General features: G+C 39.5%; 1 protein-coding gene across 1 annotated transcript in view; it reads right to left on the bottom strand.

The window, feature by feature from the left end:
• The window catches only part of adam19a (ADAM metallopeptidase domain 19a), a 266,100-nt gene that overhangs the window by 112,386 nt on the left and 139,341 nt on the right, over positions 1 to 14,373 (bottom strand). The window contains exon 4 of the mRNA XM_059354555.1: positions 1,672 to 1,753. Within this exon, the coding sequence (XP_059210538.1) occupies positions 1,672 to 1,753 (82 nt within the window). The remainder of the gene's footprint in view (positions 1 to 1,671; positions 1,754 to 14,373) is intronic.

Genomic DNA, 14,373 nt, shown 5'->3' on the forward strand with positions numbered 1-14,373 from the left:
TGAGCCCACTAGATGGCGCTCTTTGTTCAACAAAGGGCTAAAAACACTCAATTACCATTGCTAGAGCCTTTTTTTTAGCCAAGACCGCCATCTAGTGGGGTAAAAAAATAAAGCAAATGGTTCATGAAAGTCCGTGTACCATTCATTCTTTTGAATTTCGATTAGGAACGAAAAACAATAAAATGGAAAAACAGTTTATTTTATTGTTCCGTTTAAGTGTCAAACACAAAAACAAATTCCAACCTCTATTTCCAATATTTAATTTAATGTTCATGTCAAATAAACAACATTAAAAAATATTTGTGCCGATTTAAATTTTGATATTTTATTCTCTCTGGTTTCTGTGCCCCCAAAGTTACACTGCTATGCTGCCTAGCGATGATTTTTAAGTTTCTGGATGGTCAGGCTTTTCTCATTTTCCCTATTTTGCACTTGCGTCTTAGTCCCGCCCACCGGGGATGCATGGAGAGACGCAGGGAAGCAAAGCGAGGAGAGAGAGGAGACGTTTTAAGAGTAATGAGACGTCCTCTCCTCCGAAGTGTTACATGAAGCGACGTCTGTTTCTACTGTAATGACGGCGGCAGCAGATCACAGCTGGATCAGCTGTCAGTCGCTTTAACAGCTGGAGACATGCACTAATAAAGTGTTTTCTCTGTTTAACAAACAGCTGCACAAGAATAACAACCTGCATTGTGTATTTATATGTGAACTGTGTCCAGCTCAGGGGCACGTAAATGCCTTTATATAATTTATTTATTCATTATTATATTCTTCTGTATATTACGATGGTGTATTTAGGCCAAGTATAAAAAAAATAATAAAGACCCGGGGGAGAGGGGTAATATTGGTCCATGCCTCACTGGGTCTGTTCGGTACCGCAAGTTCAAGCGCGCACTCAAGCGCGCACACACACACACACACACACACACACACACACACACACACACACACACACAGGAAATGAAGGAGGAATGGAGGCTGGAATGAAAGAATGAATGAAGAGAGCTGAGAAGCACCCACTGAATTCACACCCAGCTCGCTACTTCCGGGGCACAGAAACCTGAGAATAAAATATCAAAACAGGCACCGAGACTGTTTTTTGAATGTTGTATATTTGAAATTAACCTTAAATTAAATATTGGAAACAGAGGTCGAAATCTGTTTTTTTTTGTTTGACACTAAAACAGAATAATAAAATAGCAAACCGTTTTCCCATTTGATCGTTTTTCGTTGTTAATTGAAATTCAAAAGAACAAATGGTACACGGACCCATTAAGCTTCATTGTCACCTCACTTCTAATATCCAAAATATTTAAATCATAGACATTACCAACTGTTCGTGTAACACAAAAATTTTACTCGTTTTAAAAGTGTTATGGAACATAGTTTTTTAATGATAACACGAAAAAATGCTTGACTAGTCTGATTATAGTCCCGTGTAAATCAGACTCATGTCGTAGGAGTTATGACCTTTCATAATTAAGCATTTCTGCCTTTAATTATAGCGCCCCCATCAGGCTGATTGGGATCATATTTGTAATTAACACACTTTTGTCCTCATGACAAAGAAACTGATATTGCGATGATGTGCTACTTAACGCCATTTGAAAAAGAGGGGAAGAAGAAGGACCTCTCCCCTCAGGCCTGTGTAACCTGTTGCTTCATACTCACAGTGTAACTGTTGTTGGCCATGGTCACCGGCTGCCCATCTTCTGTGTAGTAGGTCTCTGTAAAGTCTGGACCCAAAAGCTCGCTGGAAAATAAAGAGAAGCGAGGAGATGATTAGATATGATCTAATTAAATTTAATGATCCCTGTGTAATATAGATCAGCTGAAACAAATGACACAACACAGAAAAAGACAGCCTGAGGCCACGACCAAATAGAACACTCCAAGAGCCTTTTCTTTATCAATTTGGAGCATCTTGTTTTTGCTGCCCAGTTGGATGAAAGAACTGTATCCAGTGTAACCAAAAGGAGAAAATAAAGACCAAGGTGGCAGTAACTGTTTCTAACGCAAAATAACATTATATTAGAACCTGGTCTCACAGGAATCCGTGAAATAGCCACGGATTCGCTTAACTCAAAATCTGTGAAATAGCCACGGAATAACTCAAATTTCCGTGAAACTGACACGGATTTCGCTACAATGCAAGTTAATGACAGTCATATCCCGTGGCTATTCCATGGATGTTTTTTCCTATTGGTTTGTGTCCAAGTCACGTGACTTTCAAGGTCCCGGCGGTCAGAACAAAAATATTTTGATTTAGTTTCTGCATAAAAATGGATTTTGATGACATTTCTAGCGAGAAATATATGTTTTATTTTCTAAATATTCACTCAGTGAATGTCCATAATCACTTTGTATGTTGGAATAGCCACGGGATATGACTGTCATTAACTTGCATTGTAGCGAACTCCGTGTCAGTTTCACGGAAATTTGAGTGATTCCGTGGCTATTCCACGGATTTTGAGTTAAGCGAATCCGTGGCTATTTCACGGATTCCTGTGAGACCATGTTGTTATATTATGAATAGTGTAGATATACTTTAAGTAGCTTGAAATGTGACTATGTGACTATAGTGGACCGCCACAGTAACAGAAGAGCCATTGTTGGCCAAAATAAGAGAAAAACTGTGAGAATTGAGCCACACAACTTATTTGAACCTTAGAATGAAGATAAAACAGCCTATGAAGCAGTGAGGACCAAGTGCAAATCAGAGGCTGGAAACCAAAGAAATATCTCAGGAGATATGTAATCGAAAGCTCGCCTAGCAAGAGAAACTCAAAACCAGACTTGAATTTTGCAAAATTTAGAGCTTACGGCGCTGGCCCGTAGACTTTTTAAGCTATAAAGCACATTGTAGTCCACTAAAATGTCTTTAAAGCATTTTTACTGCCTTATATCATGTACACATCTTTACAATTGAAGAATACAAATGACTTTGGGCCGAAACCAAGGATAAATTAAATTAAAAATGTAAAGAAATAAACGTTTCATTTTGTTTTTTTGTCACAACCAAAGGGAGCCACTTCAGATGGTCCACATTTTGTTGACCGAAATATATAATAAATGCAATTTTAAAAAAACAGGCCATGTTTAGAGGGATTGTTTGGGATAGTTAAGTGGGCCACTCCAATTGCTTTGGCGGGCCGGAAGTGGCCCGCGGGCCGTAGTTTGGGGACCCCTGGTCTACACAAATGTCAGAATTTTCAACGTTGTTCCAAGCTACAAGTTCCGACTTTCAAGTTCCGACTTTCAGTGTAAATTGAACACAGCATAAGGTGTTAAGGTAGAAACAACAGCCACAAATGTGGCTCTGGAGCCGCAGGTTGAACCCTGGGAAACCCTTACGCCACTAGGTCAAGAAGTAGGAATGTTGCCAATATCATGATATGCATTTTTTTACCCATTAAAAATATACACTACTGGTCAAAAGTTTTAGAACACACCAACTTTTCCAGAATTTAATTGAAAATTATGCAGTTTAATGTCTCAGTGTACTCTGAAATGAATGCACATTTGCAACATTTAAAATTCTTTATTGAGCATGATAGTGTTTTGAAAGTAAAAAAAAGATTCAAAATCACATTTTATGTTGGACTAAAGGACTAAAAAAAGACACAAAATGACCAAAAAAAAGACACAAAATGACAAAAAAGACACCAAAAGACACAAAATGACTAAAAAAAGACACAAAATGACCAAAAAAAGACACAAAATGACTTACAAAGACATGAAAAGAATTAAAAAATGGACAAAATAGCCCAAGACTCCATAGAGTTAAGTTGTTAACCCATTTCTTGTTCCCTGAAAAAGGCCTACTTATATAATTCTGAAATGTACATTATTTTTCAGTTTTGGTTAAGCTTACCTTTTTTTATTTACCTCTGGCAGTTCACCACTTACCTTTGTACCCTTTCAAGCTGTTCATTTGACTTGAACTGCTTGAATTTCAATAAAAAACTGGAAAAATTGGGGTGTTCTAAAACTTTTGACCGGTAGTGTATACCGGTATAATTGTGAATGATACGATATGGCACACCCCTAGGACCAGGAACCTCTGCTCCTGAATACAATAAACAACAACATGGTATCTCTATAAATGTCTGACAGAGAGCGGTAAGATCCGTCACCACTATGCATGCTCAGGATAAGACAGCAATTGCCTGATGTGCGAGACCTCATTCTATCTCGTACTACACTGGATATCTGCTTTGAAGAAAGAGCAAAGTCAGACAAAAGTTCAATATATTCATATCTTCTTTGAATATATCTGCTTTGCTTGCTGACATCACTGTATGATTTTCTGATATTGCCAAGCTTGATTGCAAAAAGCATAATCTCTTTCAAATGAAATGTTGGATCAGCAGGACCGGAGTCTTTCATGTTGATGGAGTTGGGCATTGATAACAAAAAGAAACAGAGAAGGGAAAAAAAAAATTCCAATGCCTTCACTGTGATTGTATTGAATTTGATTAATCTGTTAATTATGGCATGCAAATTCTTTTCTGGTGCAACCAAACTTTTCTTTATCTGCACTGTTTTTTCTGCTCTGCTGAAAGACGGCTTGCAGAGTGCTACTGTAGAAAAGGTAAAGATTTTGCTTAAAGTCCACGGGCCATAGTTTGGGGACCCCTGGTCTACACAAGTGTCAGAATTTTCAACGTTGTTCCAAGTTCCGAATTTCAGTGTAAATTGAACACACCACAAGGCGTTAAATATATAATAAATGCAATTTAAAAAAAACAGGCCATGTTTAGAGGGATTGTTTGGGATACTTAAGTGGGCCACTCCAATTGCTTTGGCGGGCCGGAAGTGGCCCGCGGGCCGTAGTTTGGGGACCCCTGGTCTACACAAATGTCAGAATTTTCAACGTTGTTCCAAGCTACAAGTTCCGACTTTCAAGTTCCGATTTTCAGTGTAAATTGAACACACCACAAGGCGTTAAGGTAGAAACGTGTTAGACCCGCCTTCAAAATAAAAGCAAACACATGTAGCTTTCAAAAGAAGAGCACATGGATGTGTTAGCAGAATCCACCACAAAATTTACAAGAAGACTTTCAAAATATGACGCCTTAAATAAAACAGAACCCTTATTCTCCTTTATAATGATTAATTGAAAATATGCAATGATTAGGATGGAATAGTGGCATTAGAATGTGCGAGAGGCACCAAATTTAGGCTTTTAGGGCAAAAATTTGATTAATCTGTTAATTATGGCATGCAAATTCTTATCTGGTGCAACCAAACTTTTCTTTATCTGCACTGTTTTTTCTGCTCTGCTGAAAGACGGCTTGCAGAGTGCTACTGTAGAAAAGGTAAAGATTTTGCTTAATGTCTCCTGAAAGGTCATCATGCAACAACAATATGTTGGCTCCACCGTAGCCTGCAAGAAAAAAAGGTGACATTTGTCATGTATGGAGATGAAAGAGTCTGTTGTCAAATGCCAAGACATCCCTCGACAGACGCATCAGTGCCCCTGATGTATGGATCAGTGGGACCGTGGGGACGTCTGGCCTCATTCAGCCTCTGTGTGTGGCTGAATTACTGACCAGGCAGGACACACACTATGGCAGCAGATCCCTGAGCACAAATGGGCAAATGGAAGACGGACATGAAAAGATGAGCCCAATCTCCATTTGGTCCTTGGGGCCCTATTGTATTATTCATTGAGGGAGATCGTAATGGAACATAATCCAGCTTTCTCACCCCTTTTACTGCAGACAATTTGCTCTGCTATATAAAAAGACTGTCTTACGTGGCAGTCCTCTAACGTTAATTCGATTGAAGCTTGTGCACAGACAGCAGTGTGTGAAATTCAACTCCATCTTATTCAGCACAGCATTTACACAGCATTTTCATCAAAGGAATAAAGAAAAAGAAGCTGATTGCTTTTCATTGCGAGTGACTGTCTTTCACGTAATAAGGTGTAGAGACAAAGATTACAGTCAAATATCTCATATGGTTTAATTAAAAAATAGCAAAGGTTGTGATTACCTTTCGAAAACTTGAAGCTTAACAAAGAGCAGGGAAATGTTCACCAGCAATGATCACGTACTGTCTATAATAAACGTCCTCTAACTTTCATGGACAAACACAACATATACTGATCAGTGTGTCTGTGCCGTCAGTGTAGCGCTCTGCAATAGCAAGCAAAGCTTGATTGAAGCTGTCAGGCTCGTGTTAAACCTTTGCCAATTTGTCAGATTCTGGCGTGTCTGCTCTTCGAGGATACAGTTGATTGGCAAAGAGTTACATGTGCGCAGATGGCACTAGGGAGGTGGGGGAAAAGACCCCCCCAGATTCATAGTGATCCCGATCCGTCCCCCCCACTTTCCCTACATAAGGCGACAAACATCGCCGGTAAAACAGAGGATTAATGTTCCGTTAGTTAGAGTTATTTACATTGCAGCGCACACAGGCCTCGTTCAGACTGCCAGCCAAAATCCGATTTTTAGCCCATCCAGATTGGAACTGGATGGCTCTTTTGAAGTCTGAACAGTCATAAATCACATGAAATCCGATTTTTGCGAACCGAATCGAAACCACCTTCGGGAGGTAGTTTCAGATCGCATTTGGACTGATGCGTCTCAGTCTGAACCGCTCCAAACACTCAGATCGGTTATGACTGATCCGACCCGACTCGTACGGGCCCGATGGGCGCGTCCATCCGCCCGGTTTCTCCCCTGGTGGGTCTGAGATGTTCTGCACCTCTACTGGACAGAGATAAGGCCAATATACTGAGGTGACCTGCCTCCATCATGTTTGTTGTTGTTGTTGTTGATGTTGTCACTGTCGCAATTATATGACATGAGACGATCTGACGCCGTTACTATGGCAACCTGTCAGATCAGTCAATAATGTGGCCCAGTCTGAATAGAGCCATATCCGACAGACAAGAAATCACCCAGCAGTATGTTCAGGGTGATGAAAGGAGGAGAGATGTTTTTGGGTCCTTCATTGAGTCAGCTTCAAGTCAGTAAATTTGTTTGCCTGCACCGGGAATTTCATGTAACTTCTTTTTATTTATGTAATATGTTGGTTGTTGTTTACACTGCAGTTCATATAAAAATGTTTAAATAAAACATGGAGAGTCATTGTTCTGGTGTTGATAATTGACTCACTAATGTTGGGGACACAACAGTACATGTCTTAACTCCTTAGTGAACCGCACCCTTTTTATACAGGGAAAAAAGCACCAATAAAAAAAAAGGTGTACATCATCTAAAAACAAAAAACGAACCTGAAAGATGATTTAAGATGCAGCTCTACACAACTCAAGTTGCTTATAAAGTTATAAATCAGAAATACAAATGAGATAAGTTAAAAATAAAATGAAATTGAAATAAATTGTGTATAATAAAGTGTTCTGAGTTATGATAGGAATTTATGAAGGCCATTCCCATGCTTAATTATGTCTCTAAATGTTGCTTCAAAAAAAAAAAAAAAAGGGTCAAAAATCCCTCCAAAATACCATATTAGGACAGCAAGACCCTGACGAACACCGATTAATGGAAACTGGATGGTGGGCACTTCTGTTCTGGAAACTGCTGGGAAACCCCCTTACTGTCAATAAACCTAGGAGAGCTACACATGTTCTGAATACCCGAGGTCTCTAGTTTGTGGTTGTTTATGAGGTCGGATTATCACACAACAGGTTATTTTATACAGTGAGTTTAAAAAAATAAATTTTATTCTTGGGACTAATATCATCACACAAGTGTCAGGCTTCCAGTCATACCCAATTTATGCAATTCCAAGACTGTTTATGGACCCCAGTCTGCAGAAATATTTAAATATAATTGGAAAAAAGTAATACATTTGTATGACAGACAATATTTAGCCTAACTTTGTAGAGTTATTTAGACCCAGTTAATTACTGTGTTACAGGGTTTCTCTACACATGCAATCAGATTAAAGTGAATATAACTGCTGTAATGAAATGGTGCATTTTTTTTTATTTAATTGCTACTTACTCCACCTGATATTTGCCTTCTGGGGCACACACATCTGGGGCGTGTGTGTGTGTGTGTGTGTGTGTGTGTGTGTGTGTGTGCGCGCAGCTACTGTGTGGAGTGCAATCAGATATATTTGTGAAGTTTTGTGATGCGCTGGGTAATTTAAAAATGATGATGCAGTGAAAACTTTGATCCTCCTCAGCTTGAAGATGCATGTCTGCCATTAGTCAGACTACAGTAACACGGCTTACACAAGCTTGTAAAGCTATATATTTTCAATCTACTTTACTAGTGATGTCAATTACAACCAGTTGGTCATTAGTTGAATGGTTTCATGTAATCAATCACACTTCATTTCCCTAAGAACACTTCCAATAAAAGGAAATACATTTAATTACAACTCAGCAAACTCACGTTTGGAGCATTCAATTATTTCATGCACTAAAGGTTTTTAGGTGTTTTTTTTTTTTACTTTGGAGTGAAAATGTCGTATAACTACCCTGAACAAAAATATAAACACTTGTTTTTGCTCCATTTTTTCATAAGCTGAAATCAAAGTTCTTTCTTATACTTTTTCTATGAACACAAAAGGCCTATTCCTCTCAAACATGTTCACAAATGTATGTCAATCTGTGTTAGTGAGCACTTCTCCTTTGCTGAGATAATCTATCCACCTGACTAATATGTTGATTAGACAGCATGATTAGTGAACAGGTGTTCCTAAGGCTGGTTGCCTAAGGCCGCGTTCAGACTGCCGGCCAAAATCCGATTTTTAGCCCATCCAGATTGGAACTGGATGGCTCTTTTGAAGTCTGAACAGTCACAAATTACATGAAATCCGATTTTTGAGAACCGGATCGAAACCACCTTCGGGAGGTAGTTTCAGATCGCATTTGGACAGATGCGTCTCAGTTTGAACCTCCAAACACTCAGATCAGCTTTGACTGTCTGTGACGTCACTCTACGCGTAGTGCCGGCAGCGCGGAGACGAGGTGTCCACCGGCAGCCACGCCCGGCTCATACGCGACCGATGGGGGCGTCCATCCGCCCGGTTTCTCCCCTGGTGCGTCTGAGATGTTCTGCACCTCTACTGGACAGAGATAAGGCCAATATACTGAGGTGACCTGCCTCCCTCATGTTTGTTGTTGTTGTTCTTGTCGCTGTCGCAATTATATGACGTCAGACGCTCTGACGCCGTTACTATGGCAACCTGTCAGATCAGTCAATAATGTGGCCCAGTCTGAACAGAGCCATATCCGATTTGGACACTTGCTAAAAACAGTGTGGACAGTCAGCCCTAAAAATCGGATTTGAGTAGGAATCTGATTTGAATCAGATTCGCCTGCAGTCTGAACACAGCCTACGTGTAGCGCCGGTAGCGTGGAGACGAGGTGTCCACCGGCAGCCGCGCCCGACTCATGAGGCCCGACCGGGGCGTCCATCCGCCCGGTTTCTCCCCTGGAGCGTCTGAGATGTTCTGCACCTCTACTGGACAGTGATAAGGCCAATATACTGAGGTGACCTGCCTCCATCATGTTTGTTGTTGTTGTTGTTGTCACTGTCACATTTATATGACGTCAGACGCTCTGACGCCGTTACTACAGCAACCTGTCAGATCAGTCAATAATGTGGCCCAGTCTGAACAGAGCCATATCTGATTTGGACACTTGCTAAAAACAATGTGGACAGTCAGCCCTAAAAATCTGATTTGAGTAGGAATCTGATTTGAATCAGATTCGCCTGCAGTCTGAATGAAGAGACAACCTTATTGTTGGTATGAAGTTGAGTATCTACTTTTTAGAAAATGTGACGTTTTTGTAATTTTTTAATTAAGGTTATTGTTGTGGTTGACTCTTCACTGTTTTCTTCTAAATACAAAGCCCTACTTCTACAAGGGAGGTGGTGTGCGTATCCCACTCTGCCACATACTGCGCTAAGCACTATCGTCTACCATGAATGCTCATTAAAAAAGTGCCAGTGGAAGTGGAACAGCTCATCAGCAGCCCTGATACTGAATAATTACACAAACACACCCAGCCTCTTTCTCTCCCTCAGAGCTTCAACTGCAAAGCCACACAGTGTAGCTGGGGTCAAACCACTATGTTACTTCCAAGAAGAAAAGTAATGGGCTCTTTTCGTGGCAGGGGGAAAGCAGACGGGCAGCGTGGCTTTGGTGTGCTGATAAAATTAGCTCAAATGAGCAGACTGAGAGAATAAACAGCTGGACACAGCCTTGCGAGTGTAAGGGGATGTACTGTAGGTACTGATCTTTTCTCATTTTTGCTATTGATTGGTGAGCAAACCTCCTATATCTTGGTAAAACAAGCTATAGGAGAAACTTCAATCAAATAGAGGTGTTATGATTAAAAGGGAACGTAAGTGAAAAAACCCATAGGGAGGCTGTTTCTCTGATGTTGTTCTACAAAGACGTTGCTGCTGAAATCCCCCACATGGAGATCAGATGCTGTTATGTCGTTGGTGCTTTATCCTGTTTTTACAACAGGAACAAAAACTACAGATATGTTCAAGGTGAACGTCTAGTTAGGCTTTGATTCATTGGTTATTTATTCCATCTGTAACGTTTCACAACATAGGGAACAAATGCCCATCACACACTGCAACTTGTCTCGTTTTGAGAGTTAATTTCTTATTTTAAGTGTTAAACATGCTTATTTCTAGATTTCACAATCTTAATTTAAGAAATCTTGTCTAGTGAAATCTGTCCATGCCGCCAGATCATTTCCCTCAGATTTAATGTTTTTATCTTGTTTTTAGACACACCTTTTTTGTAGTGCACTGTTCTGGAATGCAAGGCAAGGCCTCAACTTTTTTCCTTTTTGTATCCAGTTCTATTTCACTCTTATTGACTGCAAAAGGCAGTGCTTAAGCATTGGATGTTTCCATCTTGTGCATGCGCAGGTCAAGTAGTTATACCAACAAAGTCACCTTGGGAGGCTGTGGCTCGGTTGGTAGAGCGGTTGCCCACAGAACGGGCTGGAGGGTTGGTGGTTCGATCCCTAAACATGGCAGCCTACATGTCGAAGAATCCTTGGGCAAGATACTGAACCCCAAATGGCCCAATGATGCTGTGTTCATTGGTGTATGAATGAATTCCCAATGGTGGCAGGTGGCACCAGTGTGCCCTGGTAGCCTCTGCCACCAGCATGAATGTGTGTGTGAATGGGTGAATGAACGCAGTCTGTAGTGTAAAGCGCTTTGGATAAAAGCGCTATATAAGTGCACCCCATTTACCATTGTCACCAGAAGATCTACTGCTTCTATCTTCTTAAGTGATTGCAGTTCAAACAAATAGTCTATATTCTATAATCGGCTTGCGGCTGGTAGCTTCGTCACTCAAAGGTTGGTGCTTTGGATGTTATTCCTCTACCAGGCTGTGACTTGCACTTGCATCTGCACCTCATAGTCGGCGGTGATTCTGCGGTGTTGGCTCACGTGGTCAACAACAACAACAATTGTGACCATAAATGCCAAAAAAGCAAGGGTACATTAGAAATGTATCACAACACCTGTTGAACAGGCATTGTAGGCATTATATACATGCCCAGAACTGCTCCAACTTTACTATATGGCTAGTATATTTTACACCTTGTTAGGTGACTACACCCCCGTGTCTAAAACGCTCTGTTTTAGCTCCTGTCTCTTTAAGTCCCCTCCTGAAAAATCTGATTGGTCAGCATTTCCATGTCTTCTGCATCTGAGTTCTTGTGGTCTTTGTACCATACATCATTGCAGCCAGAGAAATAACTATAAGTTGTGATATACTGCCAAATTCACTTACAAATGATTGTTCATTTATCAGTGTTTATATATATTCTAATTAGCCATGCATCAAATACTTTTTTTCTTCTTGCATTATCATCAAGATGAAGCGATAAGCAGTACTAATTAAGTACTATCACAACTACAAAAAAAAAAAGATTTTTATCTTCAGTGCGACCTGCTGTACAATAATTGCTTACTTTATGAAAAACCATTGCCTGTGGGTGTTTATTGACTGTGTTCCATTTAAAAACTGACAGGATTGCTGGAATACCAAACATCCTGCAGATAGACCCAAACAGTCAACAGACCTCACCTTTGTCCATATGAAATGTGAGACAAACAGACCATCACCAGACTTCATGCTCAAACGCAGCTAAATGCAACCAGTGTTATAAATGAATCACATGAAAATGACTAATAGTTAGTGACTGAAATGTTCTGCTGTCTGAGAAGATCTTATTTAGTTATGCCTAAGGGCTGCTGAGACTAACAGGAGAACAGGGAATACCAGAGTCAGTGAATGGCTCCATTGAAGCAAAGCTCTTCATTATTGTAGCTACGTTGCTGAATGGAACTATCACATGTTGAACATCAAATACAGTGAATGCTTAGGGCGTAGTTGCTCTTGGATAATGTTTTCTGAAGGGCTACTAACATCACAGTCATTCAGTTGTTAAAGTTAAAAAAAAATTGCTATTGTAGCTTGGCTTTAGCCTGAGAAGTTTATTTGTCCAGGACAGTATATGTGCAGACCTTTGCCTTCTCTAGAATGTTTTTTAACCATTTATCAGTCGAAGAACCGTATTTGGTAACTTCAGCAGATATCCAAAATAAAAAATAAACAAAAAGTTGCAAATTTACTAGATTAAAGTACCATATCTACAAGAAAAAAAGTTGCAGATTTAAGAGATTTATAGTAGCAAATCTGCGTGGAAAAAAAGTCACAGATTTATGAGAAAGAAGCAACTTTTCTCGCAGATTCACCACTTTAAATCTCGTAAATCTGCGACTTTTTTCGCACAGCTTCACCACTTTAAATCTCGTAAATCTGCGACTTTTTTCGCACAGATTTGCCACTTAAATCTAGTAAATTTGCAACTTTTTCTTGACCCCATTTTGATATCCACTGAAGTTACCAAATATAGTTCTTCGCCTGATAAAGGGTTAAGGATGAAAAATAGGATGTGTCCTTGATAGTATCCATGGTGATATCCCAGAGATCAGGATATATTTTCCGGTTCAATGATAAATGTATGTAAAGTCCAGCTCAACATTCATGGCTAACAAACATAGAGCTAACAAAATTACGTATTTTTGTAGGACAACTTGGAAGTGGCATCTCCATGGAGTCTATTAATAATTTTTGCCTTTTTGCCACCCAATAAGAATAATTTACTGTCTAGAAAAGGAAATAAGCAAATTGTCACATGTGAGAAGCTTGAACTATAGGCATTTTCTGCTTAAAAACTACTAAACTGATCAATTAAATAATAGCAAACACCAACTGACTGAATGTATTATTTACATTTTCAACCAATTTTTAAACAAATTATAACCACCTAAACCTCCCAGATATATGGATTAAAAAACAAACAAAACAAACACTGGTTTTGATTCCTGCTCTATGTATCTTTAAGTACGCCTGATAGAGGAACTGATGTTGCCAGTGAAACATGAAAGTGTGCTGCTGATGCATAAAGGAAGCAAGGACTGAAAGCTGAAGCCTCTTGTTCCTTCCTGTAGTCACAAACTGACTCGACTTGCTGTTGAGTCGCTGTTGTCTTTGTATCAGCTTTGATGCTGAGTTGCAGGAAGTGTCATACACTCTCTCGCATGTGTTACAACAACATCTTTAATATCTCTGCTTTGGTGCTTTAGAGTGACTAGTGCTGTGCCCATTGAGGCAGGTGCAACGTGCAGTTTCATGTTGAAGTGCTCAGCCAAACAACTTCACATGTGATACTGTGCATCCTTAGACCTTGAACCATGGTAGAGGCTATGTTTGCAGACAATTTTAATATACAGTACAGGCCAAAAGTTTGGACACACCTTCTCATTCAATGCGTTTTCTTTATTTTCATGACTATTTACATTGTAGATTCTCACTGAAGGCATCACAACTATGAATGAACACATATGGAATTATGTACTTAACAAAAAAGTGTGAAATAACTGAAAACATGTCTTGTATTTTAGATTACTCAAAGTAACCACCCTTTGCTTACTAGAATATAAGACATGTTTTCAGTTATTTCACACTTTTTTGTTAAGTACATAATTCCACATGTGTTCATTAATAGTTTTGATGAATCTACAATGTCAATAGTCATGAAAATAAAGGAAACGCATTGAATGAGAAGGTGTGTCCAAACTTTTGGCCTGTACTGTATACTGCCACAATTTAAATAAGACCATTATAGATTAATTGAAACATTTCATTTGAAGTTAGGTTAGTTCATTGATTCTACTTTTTAACGTCTTTATCATCTATTGTAAGGAAATATGTCCAAATTCTGGCGTGGCCCTAACGGGTGACAGAATGTACCCTTTAATTCCACGTGTGATCCAAATCAGCCCTCTTCATGATTTATTGATAAATAAATATATATTTCAAATGAAACAATACAAA

Source organism: Centropristis striata, chromosome 17 (genome assembly GCF_030273125.1).
Source record: "Centropristis striata isolate RG_2023a ecotype Rhode Island chromosome 17, C.striata_1.0, whole genome shotgun sequence".
Lineage (NCBI taxonomy): Eukaryota > Metazoa > Chordata > Actinopteri > Perciformes > Serranidae > Centropristis > Centropristis striata.